The sequence below is a fragment of the Girardinichthys multiradiatus genome, chromosome 6, assembly GCF_021462225.1.
Source record: "Girardinichthys multiradiatus isolate DD_20200921_A chromosome 6, DD_fGirMul_XY1, whole genome shotgun sequence".
Classification (NCBI taxonomy): Eukaryota; Metazoa; Chordata; class Actinopteri; order Cyprinodontiformes; family Goodeidae; genus Girardinichthys; species Girardinichthys multiradiatus.
Genome location: NC_061799.1, coordinates 10,046,624 through 10,070,298, shown reverse-complemented (window position 1 = coordinate 10,070,298; position 23,675 = coordinate 10,046,624). Strand labels below are relative to the sequence as shown.

Sequence of the window (23,675 nt, the reverse complement as noted above, 5' to 3'; positions counted from 1 at the left end):
ACAGCTTACAGGAAAGAAAAGATAGTTTGAAGGAAGTGAAGACAAGAGAGTGGATTAAGTCTACCGTAACAGTTCAAATTTCCCCTAAAGTTTTGTTTTGTACTGAAAATAGGAAAAGGAAACCAGCTATGAAGGAAGATGATGCAATTTTTATCTTAAATGAGAGCAGCAAGGGTCTTGCAGTCAAGGAGGGGGTGTTAAGACTTTTCTTTGAGCTCCTGCAGTGGGATGATATCCTATCTGTACAAAAACAGGACTCCACTCATGCTCAAAGCAAGATAGTGACACCTCATAGTTATGCAATAAACCACACTGAGTGTGGGAAAGAGCTGAACAGCCCATCTTCAGATGTTTCTTGCTTTTATGTTCAGCATCAGTAAAGTAACATCTGGTAGTATGTTGGCCTACATATACAAGTCACAGCATGTCAAGAGTTTCTTCAGTATTTGTCCACTCGTTTTTCTGCGTAAATTTCTTAATAATATGGAGTGCATACAAGCAGCAACTTGTTTTAGTCTCTAAAATGTTTTACTCCTATGCAGCTTTAAAGAAACTTTAACAAAGTGAACATAAATAATAATTAAACTCTACATTGATTTATCTAATTTGTAAACATTTAAAATTTAAGAGATCAGATGAGTTTCATGTTGCAAATCTCAACAACAGCGACCACAAGTGGTAGAAATCAAGAACTACATCACATATAAAGTAAAAAAATATTTATTGTCAAACTTTCACAACACTCGGAAATTCAAACATTCCTTCAAACACTCGTTATCCAGCATCTCCACACTTTTTCCACATATGCAGTCACGGTGCAACAATCTTTTTTTATTCAGTGGCCAGGTCGGAAGGGGAACGGCATCCCCGTGATGAAGGGCTGAGTGGGGTACTGAGTGTGGGAGGCCGGGTGGCTGGTGAGGGGCGTGTGGGGTGTGTGCGTCGGCAGAGTGGGGAGGGTGGCGTGGGCGGGCATGGGTGAATGAGCAGCATGGGGGCTGTAGGCCAGTGGGGGGGTGTGGATATTGTTGTAGTACATCACCGGGCCGGACAGCACCAACTGGAGCAGACTGGAAACGCAAAGACAGAAAAAACGTCACGTCTTGGTTCAAGCAGTACATCACACACAAGCTGCAGATCTAAAGAGGCAGCTAAAGACTTGGAAGACTTGAAAGTGGGGCGGAGGTTCACCTTCCAGCAAGACTACGACTTCAGTCATAGTTATGATGGAATGGTTTAGGTTAAAACACATGGATGTGTTAGACTGGTCTGGACACAGTTCAAATTAAACCACTTAAGTGAAGTGCATCAGTCTGAAGAAAATCTAAACTGCACATTCATTAGCTCTTACTTGTTGTGAGGAAGGCGGGAACAGATAGCTCTCAGGTCCTCTGCAAAGACAAAATTGCATCACATAAGCACTCACTAGCACCAAAGAACCCTGGATGAACAGACAAACCTAAACCAGATGCAATGGCCCATACTTAAGATACAGTGTTTTAAAGATACATCTGTTCCAAAATCACACTACAAAAAACACTTAGATAATATATTTCATTGGTTCTCACACTGATCTCTGGGTCTGGAGGTTAAACAGTGGAGCAGATCTTCACCCTGACAGATTTCTAAAGGGGTCACTGGAGTTTAGTTTTCTAGTCCAAAAGTATTTTGTCAATCTGGAGAAGGCTTATGACCTAGTCTACCAAAGCACTTTGAAGAGGATTCTGCATTCACAGCACAAAGGAGAGCTCGTTCTTAGTGTGGACTGGGCCACAGCTGCCTTCTGTCAACGATCCTTTTTGTGCTGATCATGGACAGGATCTTAGGGAATAGACGTAGATAGGACGAGGCCTGGTTTGGGAAACTCAAGGTCTCATCTTTGCTTTTTGATAATGACGTGGTTGTGTTGGTGTCTTCAGGCCATGACAATCAGTGTCCACTGAATTGGTTCACAATGGGATGTGGCTGGGATGAGAGCGAGCTCTGAGGCCATGGTTCTTAGCTGGGAAACGGTGGACTGCTCCCTCTGGGTTGAGGATCAGTCTTTCCCTCAAGCAGAAGGCAAAGACATGAGGAGTTGGTGTGTTGTTCATGAGTGATTGTAGGATGGAACAGGAGATATATGGACAGACTTGGGCCTCATTTGCAGCAGATGCTTCTCTGATAAACAGGTGTGTCCAAGTTCCGAAACTCACCAATAATCATGAGATATAGATCATGAATGAAAGAACAAGCGTCTGAAAGGAACTCTTTCCTAGGGTTGCTACTCCTGTGTTGAAAGGAGTCTGTTAAAGTAATTTCTGCATCTGATCAGGATGACTCCTGGAATTGCCTTAGGATCCCCCAGGATGAGCTGGAAAGTGTCCCTTTTCACTTTGATTTCAGAAAGTCAAACTCGTATAGATTCAGCAAAATATTTTAAAATATTAAGTTTCTTGTAAATTAGATGATTATGTCTTACGGATACCGAAAGCTCATAAGTTGTGCCTCAGAAAATTTAAATATCTACATAAGATCAGTAAAATAGAATATTTTAAACAGAAATGTCAGACTTCTGAAAAGTATGTTCATTTCTATGCACTCCATACTTGGTCAGGGCTTGTTTTGCATCAATCATGCCCTCAGGAGGCCCCAATTGATTTAAATAAGTAGGAAATCTTTTTAGAAAATGTCTGTGAGGAAGCTGAGGCTTGGGGCTCCTTGGACATTCATACAGGACAGTGACCCTAATCATATCCCAAAGTTCAGCAAGGCTTTGCTTCAGAAGACATATCAAGGTGGCCTTCACAATCCCCTGACCTGAACTCCATTAAAAATGTCAAGTGGGATGTGAAAAAACATAGTTGCAGCAAAACACTAATGATCTGGTGGCCTTTGCTCATGAGCATAGGGGTAAAATGGCTCAGAAACACAGTTGCTTGGGCAGTGCCTGGCAACAACATACAGCTTGTGCCCCATACTCGACACAGCTGTCGGGGGTTTGATTTCTAACCACGGGACCTTTGCTGCATGTCTTTCTCGATTCTGTCTCTGCCTATTTCCATCCTAATTAACGTGAATAAAGGCCACTAAGTGCCACAAAAACACTGCTGCTACAGCAAAAAGGGGCTCTAACAAGTTCTAGTAAGATGCTTGTCATGGAGTGGTTGAATATTTTAGAGACCGAACAAGTCATTATAATCTATTTTTATATAAGGAGAAACCAATTCTGGGTTATATATGTTACCAGTAAACCTAATTTGCATCAGGGGCTGAATACGTTTAGGTACGACTGTATGTTATTGGTGATTTTATTGGAAATAGAACCAAAGACAAAACAAATTTGAAAGTTTGTAACCTTTAATCCTTGCTGCTGTTCCAGAATGTATTTATACTGAGAGACAATAAAACAAGAAAAGCTGCTTTTAAAACTAAAACCTATTGCAAGGCAGAAATTTGACCTAAAACTGTAATTGTTACCCTATGATTTAACCGACTCTCTTTCCTCTGTGTGTGTATCAGTTCTATGTGGGGACCAGGCTTTTTGCGCACTCATACCTCTGGAGCAGAGCAAAGCTCCACTGGCCATCGCCACCTGCAGAGCCTGGGCCAGCCGGTCGAGGGCCAGCTGAGACGCGGCATGTGTGTCGGTGGTAGCTGCGTGCGTGTGTTTGTCAGCCTGGTCCAGCAGACGAGAAAGATCAGAGGTCAGAGCGGCCACCGACTCCATCTGAAGCAGCGTTAGGCGACCGAAGAGCCCCTTCTCATTAAATATGTTGGGCAAAAGCATGAAGACCTACATTAGGCAGAAGATGGAAAAACAGTTTGATGGACTTTCCTGTTTGCATTGAATGTATAATGTTTTACCAACATACACACACCTGGAGAACACTTAGATGGAGAGCAGAGAAGAGATGTGCCGCGTCTGGCTCGCCGTCAGAGATTCCATCAGTCCCTGCCTGCTTCTTGACCCGTCTGTAGGCCAGCGGTGCTTTGATGCACCAGCGGATCAACCCACCGAGTGGCGTTATGTCTAGAGAGCTGATGGGCTGGCTTCCAGAGAGGGGTGAGTTCAGGAAGGTGATGAGGACCAGGCGAGGGTCGTCTTGGATCCACGACACGATCATCTGGAGGAGTTCTAGTGGAGGCGTGAGCTCGTCTAAAAAAAATATAATAATAATAAAAAATAAACATAAAAAAAAAAAAAATCAAGAAATGTTGCTGAGGTCCTAAATTTAAACATTTTAAATTTGAGCAGTTTTGTGTAATGCTCAAGTACCTGAGGTGAGGTCGTAAAGAGTGGTGACGGCCGTGATAAACTGGCAACAGAAGCGTGGACTTGCACTGTGGATATTCCGCAGGGTTGGCCCAGATCCTGGTACCATGCTGCAGTAATCATCCACCAGTACCTGAGCCAGGCGGACGCAGTACACACGATGGGTCCTCTGTTGACACAACCATAAGCGGGCGATCGGCAGAGTCATAGCACGAATACTTTCACATGCTTCAGGTTTAAGGGTTTCAGAGTTTTATTTGGGAGTATCAGACTCGAGGGGGCTATACCCAAAAGCATGCCACACTATTCAGATTTGTCCTTTTCCATCACTATTATGCGCTATTTTGTGCTGGTCTGTCACAATAAAACCCCTATTAAATAGATTGTAGTTTGCCATTGTTATGACAAAATGAAGGTCACACATAGACGATAAGATCCAACACCACGGTCTGATGTCTTCAATGGATATCGGTTCCTCACCTGTAACCAGGTAGCAGCACATTCCAAAATAGGAACCCTGCCCACAGCAACTGCCATGGAGACTAGCTTGCTCAGCAACGCCATTCGACTTTCGTCTGCCTGGTTTCCTTGAAGATTGAAGAGGGCGGAGAACATAAGCTGGCGCACAGTGTCCCGACTCTGCTCCTGAAAACAGCTGCACATGATCTCCAGGAGCTGCAGCTCCTGCAGAGCACTCATCCTCTGGGGAAAATTTAAACAAACACAAACAACTCTTAACATCTGTTTACATTTTGCTGCTGCTTTGTTGAGTATTTACCTCCGAACCCCTCAGGATCCTTTGGGCTTACCCTGACCGGTGCATTTCTGTCCTTGGGCGTGTGCAGGATGAACTCCTCGATTAGATCCAGGGTTTTGGAGTCCACCTGAGGGGGCTGCCTGCCAGACTGCACCATGTTACAGATGTAGATGTCCAGGTGGTAGAGCAGCTCCTTGGCAGCACTCAGCACATCCCGTGGCAGCAATGACTGACGAATGTCACCCATCACAACCTGACAGAGGACCATACACACATTTCATGCCTGAAAAACATCTTTACAATACAGATGTGGAACAAAATGTTAGCATCCTCGGTACAGATGTGTGAGAAGCTTTAGAATAAATTTGTCTTCTATTGCAGGAGCATAATCTCACACTGAAAAAAATGAATCTACAGTCATGTTATTCTAATTAGAACATGCGTTATATCTGATGAGGCTCGTTTGTCTGATTTAATGTGTCATTTGAAAAAAAACAACCTTAAAGCAGGTATTAAACATACTTTAAGCCTACATTTCTGTATTAAAAATGTTTTTTATTGTTCTGATGTAATATTCTCATCTTAAATGTCGTGTTTTCATTGGCTCTAAGCAGAAAACCATCATAATTAACAGAAAAAAGACTTGAAAACATCAGTCTATATAGGTACATCTCAAAAAATTTGAATGTTGCATAAAAGTGCAAAATTGTTTGCCAGTCATCTCTGAAAGTGAAACTCCTACATTATATAGAATCGTTACACATATGGTCTGATCTTCAAAGATTCAAAATAGCGGGTGCTAATTTGCGTGTACAATAAATAAATTTCACATGCAATAAGTGGGCGTGTTGCGTGCGATTTTCCAAGATGGATAACAGGCGCAAAACAGGTCCAGACTGCCCTATTTAAATGAGAATATTGCATGTGCTACTGGCCGGAACAAGAGGAAAAGCAAACAGATCCTCTGCTGTGTTGCTAGAAATATGCAGGGATTGTTACGCTACATCATTATAAATTATCCAGTTGCTGATTTTTTCCTTCCATTCCGTTCGGCTCTTACTTTTCTGGACTGTTACAGTTAGTTAAATTTTGTTGTTCAACTCACTGCAGGTTTGTTCTCTGCTCTGATGAGATTATTTCTCTTATCTTGCTTGACATAACTCACAACAAATAGGCCAATCAATATTAACAATATAAAAGATAAATATGTCTGTTAATTCCTTTGTCTCCCTGGATCTTTTCATTCTTTTCGGAGACTCACCGGGTTAAGTTGTTTTTTTGAAAGCATATGTTTGAAGAGTTCATAGTTTATCATAAACAGTCACAATATTTAAGCCTGAACGTAATATTAGCAACATAAAAATAGATTTTTGTAGGAGTTGGCAATCTGTATGTTGCAGCTTTGCTAATTTTAAACATAGCGTTGCTTAACTGTCCTGCAAACAAGTTAAATCAAACATTTATGTACGTAAAAATAAATGATTTTCCTGAATTCGTTTTGTTTGTTTTGCCAATATTTTAACAATATACAATGTGTTTGATTGTTTAAATTGTTTTTTGGTGACACAAAATAATATTTATCTGCATAAACAAAACCCTCCTCTGGCATATGTTCACATTTAAACAACGTAATCAAACGGATCCAGCTCTGATTACCCTCCAATGATATAACGTTACTGTCCGTAGTGACATGGTTAAAGCATACACTGTCTTTATCACCACATGGAAAAGCTGCCTTAAAATGGTGATTTTAGCATCCAGTTTGTAAATGAAGGATTTAATCTGCCTTATAATGTCTTTATAATTATATTATCAACATCAGAGCACAGTGGGTCTCTTGCATGATGTGCGATTACAGGCTGTGCGCGCTTGATCATTTATGTGCACATTCTGCCATGATCAGGTTTGTTCAGCAGATGATCACTAACAGCGATGTTACACTGTAATGATGTTGAATGAAGTGTTTTACCAAAGGAGTAATATCATGGCTTCTGTTTGTGATTGGCTCCAAATCAGTGCTCCGATAATCCTACATAAAATCCTCTATTATCATCTATTTTTTAAATATTTTTATTCTTGACAACCCAATCTGTTGGCACACGTACAGAAGATTCTCTCTCCCCGTCATCTGTCATTCTATCTATGCCGCCTTCTGGCCAGAGTGACAGCAGACATTTTTGCGTCCCAGTTAGCACCTGCAAAATCTGCACCCGCAAACCGTTTCAGGCTTTGAAAATCGCATTGCAAGTGGTAAGGGATGATGTTTGCATATCCTCCTCCCAAGAATTTTGCGTTTGGATCATTATCATATGTTTTGCATATTCATGAAGGCAGACACGCAAAAAAGTTTGCGCCCACAGTTCTTCTGATTTTGCACACACAATCCAATTACCACCTTGTTTGTAGATCAGCTTTGCTGATGCAAAGAGGTTTGCGTGCGGTTTTGTGCTCGCAAATCTTTTGAAGTTTAGCCCCAAATCTATAGGCTGGTGTCAAGAGGATGAGACACCAGACCCAACAAGGCAGATGACCTGAAGGCTGCTATCAAAGCAAACTGGGCAGTAATTCATGCAAGATGAGGCCCACCACATACTGAATGCACTGAAAAGTGCATACTTTTCAGAACCCTGACATTGGTGCTAAAAACATCCTTTTTTGATTGATCTAATGGGATATTCTAATTTTCTGAGACACTGAATTTTGGGTTTTCTTTACCTGTAAGCCATAATCATTTAAATTACAAGGAATAAAAGCTTGAAACATTTTATGTGGAATCAGTCTCTATAAAATAAATGTTTCACTTTCTGAATTGGCAAAAAATATTGCATTTTATGCAATATTCAAATTTTTTGAGATGTATAATGTGTTTCACTTAGTCAGCTGAGTTACTGATATATATGTCTGCGTTTAATCAGTGGAGGAAAACACCCACTTTAAGAAATAATGTTTTTAATTCCTCTTGGCATAATTATTTTGATTCCTTGAAAATACCTGAAGCATTTTTTAATTCACACTGCATTTTTATAAAATGATCAGACTTTCTTGGCACTTCTAATTAGTAATCAATGACTTTCTGTTTCCTTCCATCTGTCTGACTTTGACTGTAACTTTGAACTTTGATCAGATAAAAGCACGACTAAGCATTTTAGCCACAAACACTCCAGGTGTGTTTAGCTTTAAAACAAAGGATGAATATGTGTAAAAGCAATGAATCCCTAAAGTTAAGTGCGATAGAAGGCCTACATCTCTATTAGATTACATGGCATCATTACCACATTCAAATCCCAGGACATTGTAAATCTGCTGCTCTCTACCAGCAAACTAAAAAATGGGCCATTCTGGCATCTGTCAGCAGGATAAGGATCCAAGACTTATGTCCAAAACACAGAAATGGTTCACCAGACGAACAACTGACCTTCTCACATGACTATCGCTGTTCACATACCTACACGGAGAAGAAGAGGACATATGAGGACCAGGAACTCTGGATGATCTTCAAGACTGGGTGTTGTCCTATAGACAGCTGGATCCTGTTCAAAGTATTAGCACGGTTACCAAACTGCTGACTCTGTTAAACAATTATATCTTAACGTGGGCTTTTCCCCAGAGAAAAATGTAACACAATTAAAAGTTGCTGAATTAAAATGTATTTATTTTAAGGCCTTTCAGACAGCTTTACCAGGGGTGCCAATACATTTGCCAGCGTCTTCATGCGTTACGGATCAATACAGAAGGTGCTTCGGTTATTATAGTTAAGGAGTTAACTTTAACTCGTTAGTTTGAAAATACGAAATTGGGGCAAAGATCATGCAGAATTGACTTTGCTAAGTCAGTGAAAAGTAAAAGCAGCAAGTGTTGGAATACAACAATGCGACTGAACTTAAAAAGACGAATAACAACGCAAGAATAAAAATAAAGTGCTAGACAAATTCTAACGCCTAATGTTAGAGTAACCTATGCTGACTGAAAGTGCACGGAGTCGGCATATTTCAGGTCAAAGCTGCTCGTCATTAACTCGGTCTCTGTCCATTCTGCTACACTCTGTTAGCAAGGCAACAACTAGCGGCTACTTTTCGGCTTCGCGACCAAAGCTCAAACATGTTAGCTTTTCCTAGAAGACAAACAGACACGTTTAAAGCTTTCACCTCTTCGAAGACTCTAAATTCAGTAGGAAAATGGCAAATGGAATAAAAAAAAAAATAAAAAAAATAGACCTCTCTAATCGAGAGAATGAACCGTTTCCTTTTGCTACGGAAGCCTGCTTGGTATAGAAATCGCCGGTATTTTATTTTGGAAGTTTTTTCAGCATTAGCAACGCAATATAAAATTACAAAACAAAATTTAAAAAACAAACAAACTGTAAAAACAGAAAGAAAATCTTTGTCGAAAATCATTTTTACATAAAATGAATGATATCTAAAGCTGTCTTTTTTGGGCATATTTATACCAGCTTTGAGCATCTATGCTGAATGTTCTGATAATTTATCTTTAAACAATAACTCAAGCTCAATCCATTTGGTTAAAAAGTGGCTGTGAACAGCAATCCACAGACTCCCAGGTGGATTTAGGTCTGGACTTGATTTAACCGCAGCTCTGGTTCCATGCAGTGTTGTGGTTCTGCTGGAAGGTGAACCTCTGTCCCAGTCTCAACAGCCTCTAACAGGTTTTCTTCCAAGATTGCCCTTAGCTCCATCCATCTTCCCATCACCTTTGAACAGATTGCGCCCCCCTGCTGAAGAAAAGCATTCCCACATCATAATGCCGCCACCTCCATGTTTCCTCATTAGGGTTTGTGTTGATGGTGATGTGTTGTGTTACCTTCCTGACACACCGGCTGTACTTTTGTGTTTTTTTAGTGTTACATTTTTGGGCTCTTTGAATAATTAGCATACAAGATATTTTCAAAACATTTTCGGAGTAGAGGGGCATAATTAATTTTCTTTACTTTACCTTGTTTCCTGATTGTTTCTTTTGATTACCAAAGATTCACAGTCATCGCTGATAATAACTCCTTTGAAATAACTTTTTGAAAGAAGGGAAGCTGAACAAGGACAACCTACAGTTTTCATCAGAAATACTTTCATTTTGAATTTAAGTGTCTTTCAAATGTTTTAAGGCAAAGTAGCAGAGATCATGCATGAAAGTAAACTTTTAAAATTTCTTATAATTATCAACAACAACAATAATAATAATAATGAAAATAATCACCTTTAAAACGTTTGTTCAGATTAGAAAATACATGCAGTAATCGCTAAGCTATATTTTACACTAATTGTTTGACCTAAAATAAGTTCTCTTTATCTTGTCCCACACATAACCTACAAAAATGAGATTCATGAATTCAGCGAATCAGCCAAATACTGAGTCTTTTCCATGATATTCACACGGGCGCGCCCACGCTGATGACGGGAGCGCGCATCTAGAAAAAAAGGTAAACAGGCGGGCACTCTTGCTGCTGCGCGCCACCGGCAGCACTTTGCTGTTTTGCACTTCAGCGTCCCGCCGGGTGATCCCCAGCATCCCGCAAGATGACAATTAACACCCTGGCTAAAGGAGGGCTGCACCGGGAGCAAATGTCATGTTTTCGGAAGGTAGCGCTTTTCAAATCTATTAGCCGTTGTTTTTTTTATAAAATGTTCAACTGTAGAATGGGAGCGATCCGAGATAATCCAAACATATTTAGATGTCTTGCAATAGAAAATTATAATAAAATAGGATGGCACCTGGTCCTGTTATGTACGCTCTGTTTTTCTGAACTTCCAACTTATCGGTGAGTGCGTTTGATGTGAGCCTTTTCTGTTTGCATGTTTTCGTTCCCCTGACAGATGGAGAAAGTGATTGTGGCCATGCAGGACCCTGACATGGGCATGAAGATGAGAAATCAGAGGCTCCTCATCACTGTCATCCCACACGCCATGACAGGTGTGTGTGACATAATCTCTGTGCATCCATGTGCATTTGTGAAAAGTCACTTTTATTGTCTGCTATTAACCAAAAATACAGCAAAGAGGGTTTCAGGCCTTCCAGAGTGTGTAAGAACAACTTTTCATTTGATATTCCTCCACTTTCTTTCACAGGTCAGGATGTAATTACCTGGTTGATCCAGAAATACCATATCTGTGAGGAGGGTGAGTGCTCCGGGTGATAAAGGTCTTAGATTAATTCTCTGTCTCTGTGTGACTAGCTTGTTGTGTGTCATAGGAGAGTTGCCAGGATATGGTGTTTGCTCTCAAGATGAGGTGGATGTGATTTAGGTGTGTGATCCATGATCCAGGGGTTGCTGTTTCCAGTAAACAGCAAAAGAGTGAGCCCCACTGGGCCGGAGTTTGATTAAGTCACCTGATGATGTGTGTTTGATTTGTGTTGAGGTCCTTGGGGGATATTACCATGCCTGAACTAATTTCAAGGTTGGAAAAAAGAAAAGGTGCATCCCACCCTCTTCCCTTCCCTCTGAATGGACTAAAAGGTGGGAATGAAGGCAGTAAGCTGTCAAGCGTAAATATAGGGCTCTTTAACAGAGAGGCTAAAAATTGATGAGCCATTTTGTATTTGGAATAAAGCTTGAATTCAGCTCAGTTCAATGTATTTACATAGTGCCAATTCACAACTAATGTCATCTCAAGGACCTTAACAGGACAAACAGATCCAGTTTATACACAGAAATATACAAACAGACCAATTAAATCATACAAGCTGATTTAACTTAATTTCCCTAAACTTCAATTTTAACCCAATTGGTAACACAATGCAGTCAAATTCAGTTTATGATGCCAATGGCTCAAAGCCTGTCTATTTCAGGAAGCCCAGCCAAATACACCAAGGCACTGACTTTACAATAGCCCCTCCTCCTGAGCAAGCAAGTGGTGATAGTGGAAAGGAACTACTTTAATTTAGCGTGGTGGAAAATTAACGCTACATATTACCCCAATAACAACATCCCTATGGTGAAACATGGTGGTGGCAGCATCATACTAAGGGGATGTTGAAAAAGAGGCATGAGAAGAACTGTTTGCTGTTTGGCCCCAAGTGTCAAGAAGGTGTTCTGGTCAGATGAGGCAACAATTTAAGGTTTTGGCCTAAACGCAAAATAGGAAAATGTAACAGTACACGTCACCCTGAACACATAATTGCCATGGTGAAACAAAGTGTTGACAACATCATCCTATGGGGATTCGTTTTTTTCAGCAGAGGCAGGAAGCTGGTAAGACTCAATGGGAATATGGGTCAAGCTAATAACTTGGAAATTCTGAAAAAAGACCTGAGAAAAAGGCCAGAGCTTCACCTTCCAGCAGGACAGTGAGCCTGAACGTACCGCTGGAACAGTAATTTTCCAGCGGTACGTTGTGATCCTTTAGATCAAATCATAATGGTCCAGTCAAAGTCCAGATCTAAGCTCAATTTATAATCTTTGGTGAGACTTAAATTTGATTATCACAGACAATTATCTCCATTTACTCTGACTGAGGTTGGGTTTTCCATCAGTGAGACTAAATATAAGTTCATAAAATACTATTAATATTTTTATTCGTAAACAATTGTCAAAATCATGAATATTTGTCCTTATTATTAGAATGTAAAATTCATCATCCATATTGTGGTTCACGTTTCACTTAGATAATTACGCACTGATCGGATGTGACTTATTTTTCAGAAATGCGTTTCTACGGTAAACAGGACTCTTCTTCTGTGTTGTTTAACAGAGGCTCTGCATCTTGGCGAGATGCTGGTCAGAAATGGATACATTTACCCTCTCAAAGAGCCTCGCTGTCTTGTGTTACGACCCGATGAGTCACCCTACCGCTTCCAGGTCAGATTATCAACCCTCTGACATGTTTGTGTCAGCTGCATAAAAAAGGGCCTCATTAAGCCTATCTTTAGCTAAACTGCTATTTTCACTCTATCCGTGTCATATCTGCCTTTTTCACTCTCTGTCCATCAGCCCTAAAGTAATCCCTCAACCATCTGTTGGTGTCTGTTTCTCTTCTTTTATTGCCAATATGAACAACAGTATCAAGTTTTTAAAATGTCTTTTCCCAGACTCCTTATTTCTGGACAAGTACCCGCTGGCCTGCCACGGAGCTGGACTATGGTAGGGAAAATAAAGATATTAAGAGGAGGGCAGGGATCTGTAAAACGTTTTTATGTAGGCAAAATAATTTCATTTCAAATTTAATAGGCAAACATGAAGAAGGGTGGTGCATTTCTTTCTTTTATATATTTCTTTACTTTCGTATTCAAAGCAATCCATTTGGCTAAAAAGAACATAAGAAAACAAGGAGAACTGATGGAATATGAAAAGGTAGGGAAAGTGTGTGTGTGTCCTAGAAGCAGAGAATGTGTGTGTGATGAATTATGTAGGAAAGAGTTTGCAGCTGAAGGCTTGTATCATCACTCCACCTCCGTCCATTTTTCCCCCCCTCTTGCGTTTGTAGGAGAGGTACAGTCTGTTGCACAAGCGGATCAACCACACCTGGGACTTTGTGGTGATGCAAGCCAGAGAGCAACTGAGGTACACTTACACACATCCATGCGCCCACGCGCAATTAAACATGCATATAAACTTCCGCTGTGATTTCTGTTTATAGGGCATCCAAACAGAGGAGGAAGGCCGACCGAATTGTTCTAGAGTGTCAGGAGCAGGCGTACTGGCTCATCAACAGACCTCCGGTACATTCAAAACTATTACACCACCATGCTACTATCTATTCTATTCTATTCTATTCTATTCTATTCTATTCTATTCTATTTTGTACTTTATTTGAGTTTTTGAAACAAAGAAAAGTCTTTCACAAAGAAAGAGAGAAAGACTATATTTTGTGGAATGGAACACTCCATATTTATGGGAATAGAAAATTAAATGTTTGGTTTGTTGTTTTCTATTGTGTTACATCAGCATTTCATTTATTTACACATTTTCATTAGAACCATTTATTTAGAACTATGGTCATAACTTGGCAAGAGGAATTTGTGTCCACTCTGGTTGATACGAGACTCCAGTTGCTCAGCACTCTGTGGCTGTTAGTCTTTTTCTCTTTCTGCCGGGCCAGCAAACACATACATTCTTTGTCAATAAAACTATGCTGCTGTAGGCGAAGCAGAATTATGCCAGTTTTATCTTAATTCATCTAGACGTCTCTTCAAGTTACATATCACTCCGAAATTCCAATACATGCATCTGAAATGATGCTTCAAAACAATTGCAGTGATGCTGAGCCAAGACCTCCTATAAGGCAGATTTTTGCAGCTGTATTTCTAAGCATCCTGTCATAACACCCACATCAGTATTGTTGTAAAGTAAATTCAAACATGAACTCATCTGTATAGAGAACTCATTGACATTTCTGCAAGGCACTAATGTAACGTACCCTCCCTGTTTTTAGATGCAGCAGCAGATTGTGATGAGTAACAGTACTTTGCTATTTTTGTATCTTTACACAATAATATAAACTGTAGATGTTAAAAGACCTGTTTTTTTCCTCCAATTTTGTACTTAGTACTTTGTGCTTTTATCGTGTGAACCAACCATTAAACAAATAAGCATATACATATAAAGATCGATGTTTTTTTTAATAACATTTTTTAAGACGTATTCTGCAGTAACTAATTCACTACACTAGAGAGTTTTTTTTTTTAACCACACAACTATTGAAAAACTACTAACAACTGCAGAGTCAGAGGACCTGCTAATGTTCACCCACAGTTCCTTGTGCTTCCTGCATGAAATATTCAAAGTATCTGTTAAAAGCCTCCGCTGACAAAAGCAGTGACATATATTTCATTTCTTCATAGCCTAGACATCCTTTTATTCTCGCACAAACAAGTCCAGCGGAGGGCGACGTTTATCTGAAGAAAAGAGAAGCAGGAAAGAGATGATGAAGAGAGCAGTGTGGTACAGCAGTGGGAGACTAGCTTTGCGTTGAAAACTAAAGCTTGCAGCGGGGACTCCATGTTGTCTAGACCTTATGAATTAACCACGAGGGCTCAGGGAAAAGAAAGAAACCTTGGAATAAAAGGAAGAATTATTAGAGTGGAAAACCTAAAGATGATCCAGTGCTGACTCATAAACTCAGTCTCATCAGTACGACACACACCTCTGTACAGAAACACATACCAGTCCCACAATGCTTTATAATATCTATGATTATGCATGTATTCATTTATTGTTGATTTATTTTTTAGCCGGGGGTGCAGAATATGTTGGACTGGACTCTGGAGCGGCCAAACAACTTTAGCACACGAGTCCCTTTGGTCAGAGACTTATCTTCTCCCAGTTTTTAAATCCCTCCTCTATCATTTTATTGGGGTAGCGTACCCTCTTTCTAACACTATTGCTCCTTTTCTTTTTCCTTGCAACTTGGATTATGTCAAAGTAAGTGCTCGATGGTTTAACAGTTAATGATACTACTGTTAAATGTACACGTACCGACAAATCAATCAGTGTGCAGCCTTACATGATGATGCTGTCTGTTTGCAGAACTAGAACAGTGACTACTACAAAAGTGAGGTAAATAATGCATCACTGCAGAGTGAAGTGCAGCGAAGACATTTGTGTCTTTCACATTTGTGCCTTTCTGCCTTCGCTATTAACAGATTGAAACATCCAGACGAGCTATTGGAAGAAACCGAGTAAAGTCCTCTGTCTGCCTTGAAGGGTATGTGTCAGTTTGATGAAGGCTTATGCACACACTTTCACATGTGCACTTATATACGTAAGATCTAATGGACCCTCTGTTGGTTGAATCAAATTCCTTCAGAGCCCACCTACTAAGCTTACTGCTCCCTCTGTAAGAGCAGCAGCAGCTAATGGACCCTTCCTGGGGCAAGTTGGAATTAGTGGACATTAACTGCTACGTTCTGCTGCACTAATACAATAAAACTGTGTGTATGTGTTTTGTGTGTGCGTGCCTCTGCATCTGTGCAGTTTTATCAAGTACAGCGAGCAGTACCAGAACCACGATCCCATTATGCAAGGCTGCCTTCCCAGTAATCCCTGGATCTCTGATGACATTGCATACTGGATGATGAACTCAGAAATGTAAGATGAGACATAATAAAAGCTCAGTCCACTACATTACTGGAGTCCACACAGAGTTGACCATTTTATTGTAGCTCAAAGAAAAAGACACAGCCCAGCTAACATTGGTTTTATTTGGCCAATAGCATTCTTTGGGTTAGATAAACAAGCGACAAATTAGAAAAAGATGCTGAAGCAGAGCTGTTTTTATTGACTTTTGGTGTCGGTTCTGCTAATTACAGAACAAAATAATCTGAAATGATTCATATTGTCACTCAGTAATCAGCAGCAAAGCTTTCAATGTCACCACTACCATCCAGTTATTTCCATAATTAATAACAAGCTTTCGGTGTGTCTCCTCTGGGATTTTTATACCACTCCTCCTCTGCCTGAAAGGGTTGGAAGGTTTCCATGCCCTCACTTCAATCTTTAGTTTCCACCACAGATTTCTTAGTAGGAAGGATTTCTCCGAAACATTGCCAGAGAAATCTTGTGCTTGGAGTATTTAAAACCTAAACCTTAAAATAATTTTGACTGAATTATATTGCACTGAGTTTTTTACTGAATTATAAGGATTCTATGAAATAGAATAAAAAAAAATCTGCAACAAACAAACAAACAAACAAACAAACAAACAAACAAACAAACTAACTAACTAATTAATTAACTAATCAACCAATTAACTAACTAACTAACTAACTAACCAACCGATTAACTAACTAACTAACTAACCAACCGATTAACTAACTAACTAACTAACGGTTTTTATTTGTTAGATCAACAAAAGGTAGTGCATGATTGCGAACCTGAAAATTAATAATTTTTTTCCAGAACTCATTATAGATACAAATCTGCAAAGTGTGGCAGACATTTGTCTCTAGGCCCCCTGAGTCAATACTTTATGCCACCTCCTGCTGCAGTTGCAGCTGGAGGTGGAGGTCTAGTTTAAGTCCCTACCAGCTTTGTACATCTAGAGACTGATATTTTTGTCAATTCTTATTTGTGAAATAGGTTTCCAATCAGACAGAGAGGGTCGGCAGGAACTTTTTGAGTGATGAAAGTCTGTTTTGTCTGTTCTTGTAAACAGTTTGATCATAGCAAGATCACTTTAAATTTTCTTTGGAGTCTATGATGGACAGCTCTGACACACTATATTATCATCCTGTGTTCTGTACTTAACCAGTATTCTGCTAGAAGACATTAATAAAGAAAACAAAAGTTGCATTGGTATAAATAATACACCTAAATGGTGTCTGGATTAATTGTTTGATCATGTGTTTGTGTGCTGCAGAGTGCCTGTTCCCACTCGTCTGCGCGTGGAGCGTTGGAGCTTCAGGTTTATGGAGCTTCTATCTGACGCCATGGGGAGGCGTGAGTTCATGACTTACTTGGAGAAAGAGTTCAGTGGTGAGAATCAGTCACAGAAATGTTGGTGAAGTTGTGCAAAACTGGGACAAAGCAATACGCAGCCTTTTTTACTAATTTCATGAGATTTAATTTGCTGACATACAATTTTGTTGAACAAAACAAGAAAAGAAGCATAATTTCATCACACTGACAGAATGAAAAATAAAATCAGTGGGTAAGGAAAATGAACTGTGATAAAATACTTCAGTAGAAAAAAATACTGAAAAGAATGCATAATATGGGAAACCAGAACAAAACCTACATGAAGCATTTGCTCATCCATGCAGACAGTGTACAAAATATTGCCAAGGGCCAACATTTTCCTCAGAGTCCCTCATGCTATAAAAAGTCATTTTTTCCTGCCTCATTGTTTCTGCGTCTTATTGTGTTTGTTTGTGTGGTTAACCTCAGCGGAAAACCTACATTTCTGGCAGGCGTGTGAGGAAATTAGACACGGAGAAAGCTCTAAGATCGTGGAGAAAGTGGAAGATGTTTACAAGTGAGTGCGCACATACAAAACCCTGCTGAATCCTTAGTGTCCTCCAAACAAACTACTACTGTATGTATTTATACTGAAGAATATGTGACATGTCAGTACAAGGTAGTACATACCTGAGACGTGGGAGGCAACTGATAAACGGTGTTCCACATTTTTACAAATAAAAATCTGAAAAGTGTGGCAAACATTTGCATTCAGACCCCCTCAGTTAATGCGTTGTATTTCCACAGAGTCTCAGTTGACTGGGTCATTGATACAGGAACATGCTTTAATCTAAACCATTTTATTATAGCTCTGACTGTATGTTTAGGGTCATTGGCTGCTGGAACATGAACTATACAGTTTTCCTCTAACACGTTTTCATAATATATTGCCCTATAATTAACTTCATCCATCTTCTTATCAACGGTGACCACCTTCCCTGTCCCTGCAGAAGAAATGCCCTCCAACATGATACAGCCACCACCGTGTTTTACCATGGGTATAGTGTTTTCAGAGTAATGTGTGGAATGAATCCTCCCCTAGAAAGTTCATTTTTGGTCTCATCTGACTTTAGCACCTTTTTTTAAACCCTTTTGCTGGCTTTCTTTTGATGTCTTCTTGCTAATTTTTCATAAAGGCCAGATTTTGTAGTGCACAACTGTCAACAGAATTTCCCACCTTAGCTGTTGATTTCTGCAGCTCCATCAGAGTTACCTTAGGTCTCTTAGCTGAGTTTCTCCTTGCCTGGCCTGTCATTTTAGGTGGATGGCCATGTCTTGGTAGATTTGGATTTGCGTTTGTGGCATACGCTTTAGAATTTTGGATGATGGGTTGAACAGAAATGTTCAAGACGTCTAACCCAGCCCTGCTTTAAACTTCTTCAAAGTGTTCTCCCTGACCTTCATGCTGTTTTCCTTGGTCTCCATGATGCTGTTAGTTCTTTAATGTTCTCTAACAAACCCTCAGAGGCTTTCATAGAACAATTGGATTTTTACTTTTAAATTACACAGAGTTGGACTCTTTTTATTATTGAGGTGAAAGCAATTGGTTGCACAGGATTTGATGGATAGACAGATTTGAGCTTCGTCTGCTGTAATGCGGGTGCTGCTGTGGTTTGCTATGGTGAAGAAAGAGCTGAGCCAAAAAGCAAAGCTTTGGATTTAATGGTCTGTCTACGTTTCGACCTTCGCCTATGGTTGAGATATGAATCACGAAGAAGAAGATTCTGAATAGAAGTGGCCGAAATGGGCTACTTCTGAAAGGTGGCTGGACTTTGCTTAGAGATAGGCTGAAGAGTTTTATCATTCGGGGGGAGCTTGAAGTAGATCTGCTGCTTCGCTACATATAAAAAGAAGTCAGTTGAGGTGGTTTGGGCATCTGATCAGGATACCCCCTGGGTCCCTCTGTTTGGATGAGACCCCAGTGAAAGACCCAGAACTTGCTGGAGAGATTATATGTCCTGTCCGGCCTGAGAATATGGATTCCCCAGAATGAGCCTGAGAGTGTTGCAATGAGAGAGATGTCTGGGTTTCCCTCTTGGAGCTTTTACCCCTGTGACCAGATCTTGGATAGGCAGAAGACAATGGATGGATGGATTTTATTTAGGGGTATTAGAGTAAAGGGGGCTGATACAATTTTAAACTATTTATTTCTCAATTTTTATTTGCAATAAAAAAATTAAAAACCCTGAATCTTTTGCCCTTCACATTACAATTCTATGCTACTTTGTGTCGGACTATCACATAACATCCAAGTAAAATATATTAAAGTTTGCGGCTTTAATGGAAAAAAGGGGTGTGATTATTTTTTAAGGCAGGGTGCAATAGAACCATCCTTTTTATATCTAGAAATTTCCTGGCCCCTGGAGCGGCCCGCTGGGTCAACATTGACAGTAAGACGATGGATAAAACTTTAGAAGGGATGAAACGGCCGCATCGCTTCGTCATGGATGACGCACAGATGCACATCTATTTCCTCATGAAGAAGGTTTTTCCGCTTTTCACTTCTTAGATAATTTGAAAAACTTTGATATTTAATATTGAGGATAGGAACAGTGAAGTATTTCATGTGACCCATATTTTAACAACACACTGACCACTGGATTGCTTGTCTAGGATTCTTACCCCAGGTATCTGAAATCTGACCTGTACAAAAACATGCTGGCCAAAGCCGTTGTCCCCCAGGAGACTAAGAAAAGGTAATATCTCATTTTTGCTCTGTTTCCGAGTGAAAACACCCATTGGTTTGTCAAAACGTATCTCCCCCCCCCCTCCTCAGTGTGTTCCCCTTCATGAGGCGTCAGCGGCATTCCAGCCCCTCCCCGGCTCAGGCCAGTGCCCGGGCAGCAGAAGAAGACGGCCGAGCAGGTACCAACTCTGCAGCGGGCTCCCACTTCTGATGCAGGGGGCCCAGGAACAATTTAGCTTTACTTGCATCACTTCAGTCTCCATTGTCTCCATCGTTCATCAACCATGGACTTCCAAATCACTATAAATGTCAGGAGGCAGAGCTCTTCTTTCACTGACAGAAATACTTTTTAGCATATAACTTTCTGTAAGAAAACAGGCTTTAAAGCATCAGAAACATCTCACCTGAGCATGAGCAGTGAACAGCAGCTTTCACTGCTGCTGCATCTGCACCCTTCCTATTCCTGCACCCATTTGCTTTAGATATTGTCAGTCATCTCAGATGATCTGTTTCTCTCTCAGCTCATCAGATTTTGTTCGCATACAGTACACATATTTGCTAGCTCTGGTGAAGGCCATGCTCTTAAAGGAAAAGATATTTAATGTAAATGTTGACGCGGCTTGTTTGTGATTTTCCGTCAGTCAGTCTGTCCGTCCAGTTCATTCCATGCTGGAGCTGCACTGTGATTGCTGTAAATCTTGCTTGAGCTTGTTTTTATCCCAATAAAATGTCACAAGAGCAGTCGGTGTTGTGTTTGCCATTAGTTCTGCATGCTGTCTGTCTATGTGGATCTATTCATGGGTTTCAAATCTATGTTATTCGTCTTTTCTCTTGATTTTTTATATTTAGGTTACACTATCATATGATCAGTGCAATCACATCTCCTTCCTGACCGTATGATGCTGGGACATTCTTATGGTGTCACTTTTATGTCATTTTTCAAATTAATGTGGCAACTTCAGGTACCTGGGAACCCAAGGATGAAACAGACTTTTAAAAAGGTCCACAATTCTCTTCCTGGTATCTTGGCTGATTTCTGATTTGCTATGATGTCACAGAAGGAAGTGATGCGTTTGAGGTGTTTCTTAAAACACATTTAGATGTATGCCTCCATTCAACTCAAATGAATTAACCTAGAAGCACGCAAAGCAATGACATCATCTGGGGTTTCCTAAATTGTTTTAAATCGTTATCATTGTTTATCTTAACTTTTGAATTTGTAAAAGTAATAAAAAAATCTCCCCCATTATTCTAGGATATAAATAATGTTGGTAATTATAGTTGACCTAGGGCTGCCAAGTGGAGCAGTTGTTGGCACTGTTGTGTTGCAGCAAGGAGGTCCTGGGTTCAAATTCCAGCCAAGGCTTTTCTGCAAGGAGTTATGCTCTCCCTGTGCATGCGTGGGTTGTCTCCAGGTACTCCAGCTTCCTTCTACAGTCTAAAAACATGCAGGTTAGGTCCAGGGTGTATAGTGCCTCTTGCCCAGGACAGAAAAACTTCAGTGTGCTTTAATGTTAGCCAGTGAGAAAAAAGACCCTCTTATACATTGGACATACAGGGGTTGGACAATAAAACTGAAACACCTGGTTTTAGACCACAATAATTTATTAGTATGGTGTAGGGCCTCCTTTTGCGGCCAATACAGCGTCAATTCGTCTTGGGAATGACATATACAAGTCCTGCACAGTGGCCAGAGGGATTTTAAGCCATTCTTCTTGCAGGATAGTGGCCAGGTCACTATGTGATACTGGTGGAGGAAAACATTTCCTGACCCGCTCCTCCAAAACACCCCAAAGTGGCTCAATAATATTTAGATCTTGTGACTGTGCCGGCCATGGGAGATGTTCAACTTCACTTTCATGTTCATCAAACCAATCTTTCACCAGTCTTGCTGTGTGTATTGGTGCATTGTCATCCTGATACACGGCACCGCCTTCAGGATACAATGTTTGGACCATTGGATGCACATGGTCCTCAAGAATGGTTCGGTAGTCCTTGGCAGTGACGCGCCCATCTAGCACAAGTATTGGGCCAAGGGAATGCCATGATATGGCAGCCCAAACCATCACTGATCCAAACCATAACTCTGGGCATGCAACAGTCTGGGCGGTATGCTTCTTTGGGGCTTCTCCACACCGTAACTCTCCTGGATGTGGGGAAAACAGTAAAGGTGGACTCATCAGAGAACAATACATGTTTCACATTGTCCACAGCCCAAGATTTGAGCTCCTTGCACCATTGAAACCGACGTTTGGCATTGGCATGAGTGACTAAAGGTTTGGCTATAGCAGCCCGGCCGTGTATATTGACCCTGTGGCGCTCCTGACGGACAGTTCTGGTGGAAACAGGAGAGTTGAGGTGCACATTTAATTCTGCCGTGATTTGGGCAGCCGTGGTTTTATGTTTTTTTGGATACAATCTGGGTTAGCACCCGAACATCCCTTTCAGACAGCTTCCTCTTGCGTCCACAGTTAATCCTGTTGGATGTGGTTCGTCCTTCTTGGTGGTATGCTGACATTACCATGGATACCGTGGCTCTTGATACATCACAAAGACTTGATGTCTTGGTCACAGATGCGCCAGCAAGACGTGCACCAACAATTTGTCCTCTTTTGAACTCTGGTATGTCACCCATAATGTTGTGTGCATTTCAATATTTTGAGTAAAACTGTGCTCTTACCCTGCTAATTGAACCTTCACACTCTGCTCTTACTGGTGCAATGTGCAATCAATGAAGACTGGCTACCAGGCTGGTCCAATTTAGCCATGAAACCTCCCACACTAAAATGACTGGTGTTTCGGTTTCATTGTCCAACCCCTGTAAGTGTCTGGTTTTAACTGTGGACAAGAAAGAATCAAATTAAAATTACCGCATCTCCAGCAAATAAACAGTATGAAATTTATAATGGCCATCTGTTTTGCTGATATAACACACGAATCCCTAACCTTTAGGAGACCTTTATGCCTGAATGAATAAGTGAAATGAGTGAAAAACAGCAGAAAACCAAGAAAAAGCTCTAAGAACCTGGAAAACAATTTATGAAATAAACAATTTCAAGGACTGCCAGAAGGTGAGACTCCTTGGCAGGAAAAAAACATTTGAAATTTATTAATTTACTTCAGCACAATATTATAAAATGTTAAACTACAATACAATAAAATAAAATAAAAACTTCTTCCTTAGTGCTAAACTCTCATTGATCTGAAGTCTATTCTGCCCACCTGGCTCCCTCTACTGGTGGCTACATGTGGTAACTCAACTCTTTTATAAAGACAATATGACAATATACAGAGTACAGAAACTAGAAAATAAAAAACTTTAAAGCAGACTTTGAGAAGCATGGAAGCACAATTTATTTTCCCTTTCATAACTGCTGATTCACTTACTCAACACAAACAAGTTTTTGACAAGTTAACACGTGTTTTAACCTTCTTATATACCAGCTACAAAACAGCTGTTAAGAGCAGCAATGTGTGATCTGTAAGCTTTTCAGGGCCATCAAATTTCCTAATGGAGGTAAGCTACATATAGCAACACAACTACACACAGAGTTATGTGCTTTTCAACAGAACT

At 40.4% G+C, this 23,675-nt stretch overlaps 2 protein-coding genes across 4 annotated transcripts; one reads left to right on the top strand and one right to left on the bottom strand.

The window, feature by feature from the left end:
• Positions 1-704: 704 nt before the first annotated feature.
• Positions 705-9,297, bottom strand: ints15 (integrator complex subunit 15). Of its 3 annotated transcripts, none has more exons than XM_047368040.1 (9): positions 9,158-9,297; positions 8,458-8,542; positions 5,065-5,265; positions 4,736-4,957; positions 4,259-4,424; positions 3,861-4,138; positions 3,538-3,775; positions 1,352-1,391; positions 705-1,070 (listed from the first exon to the last, which is right to left on the bottom strand). In XM_047368040.1, the coding sequence occupies exons 3-9, from the start codon at positions 5,257-5,259 to the stop codon at positions 836-838; spliced, it is 1,374 nt and encodes a 457-aa protein (XP_047223996.1). In that variant the 5' UTR covers positions 5,260-5,265; positions 8,458-8,542; positions 9,158-9,297; the 3' UTR covers positions 705-835. The 3 variants fall into 3 exon arrangements, with proteins under 3 accessions (XP_047223996.1, XP_047223997.1, XP_047223998.1); XM_047368041.1 differs by having other exon boundaries at positions 8,462-8,542; XM_047368042.1 differs by lacking the exon at positions 8,458-8,542 and having other exon boundaries at positions 9,158-9,266.
• A 1,104-nt stretch (positions 9,298-10,401) lies between these two features.
• Positions 10,402-20,842, top strand: rgs11 (regulator of G protein signaling 11). Its single transcript, XM_047368217.1, has 17 exons — positions 10,402-10,603; positions 10,838-10,934; positions 11,090-11,140; positions 12,713-12,819; positions 13,050-13,101; positions 13,253-13,311; positions 13,445-13,521; positions 13,598-13,679; positions 15,192-15,260; positions 15,493-15,516; positions 15,603-15,664; positions 15,934-16,047; positions 17,318-17,433; positions 17,845-17,932; positions 19,762-19,900; positions 20,029-20,111; positions 20,192-20,842. The coding sequence occupies exons 1-17, from the start codon at positions 10,541-10,543 to the stop codon at positions 20,310-20,312; spliced, it is 1,404 nt and encodes a 467-aa protein (XP_047224173.1). The 5' UTR covers positions 10,402-10,540; the 3' UTR covers positions 20,313-20,842.
• The last annotated feature ends 2,833 nt before the right edge of the window (positions 20,843-23,675 follow it).

Excerpts from the sequence above, each read along its gene's own strand:
- rgs11 (XM_047368217.1), top strand. The coding sequence starts at position 10,541 with ATGACAATTAACACCCTGGCTAAAGGAGGGCTGCACCGGGAGCAAATG. Across the intron at positions 13,312-13,444 it reads AACTGATGGAATATGAAAAG|GAGAGGTACAGTCTGTTGCA; the intron begins GTAGGGAAAGTG and ends TTGCGTTTGTAG. Across the intron at positions 17,434-17,844 it reads CTTGGAGAAAGAGTTCAGTG|CGGAAAACCTACATTTCTGG; the intron begins GTGAGAATCAGT and ends GGTTAACCTCAG.
- ints15 (XM_047368040.1), bottom strand. The coding sequence starts at position 5,259 with ATGGGTGACATTCGTCAGTCATTGCTGCCACGGGATGTGCTGAGTGCT. Across the intron at positions 3,776-3,860 it reads TCCATCTAAGTGTTCTCCAG|GTCTTCATGCTTTTGCCCAA; the intron begins GTGTGTGTATGT and ends TGCCTAATGTAG. Across the intron at positions 1,071-1,351 it reads TCCCGCCTTCCTCACAACAA|TCTGCTCCAGTTGGTGCTGT; the intron begins GTAAGAGCTAAT and ends TTGCGTTTCCAG.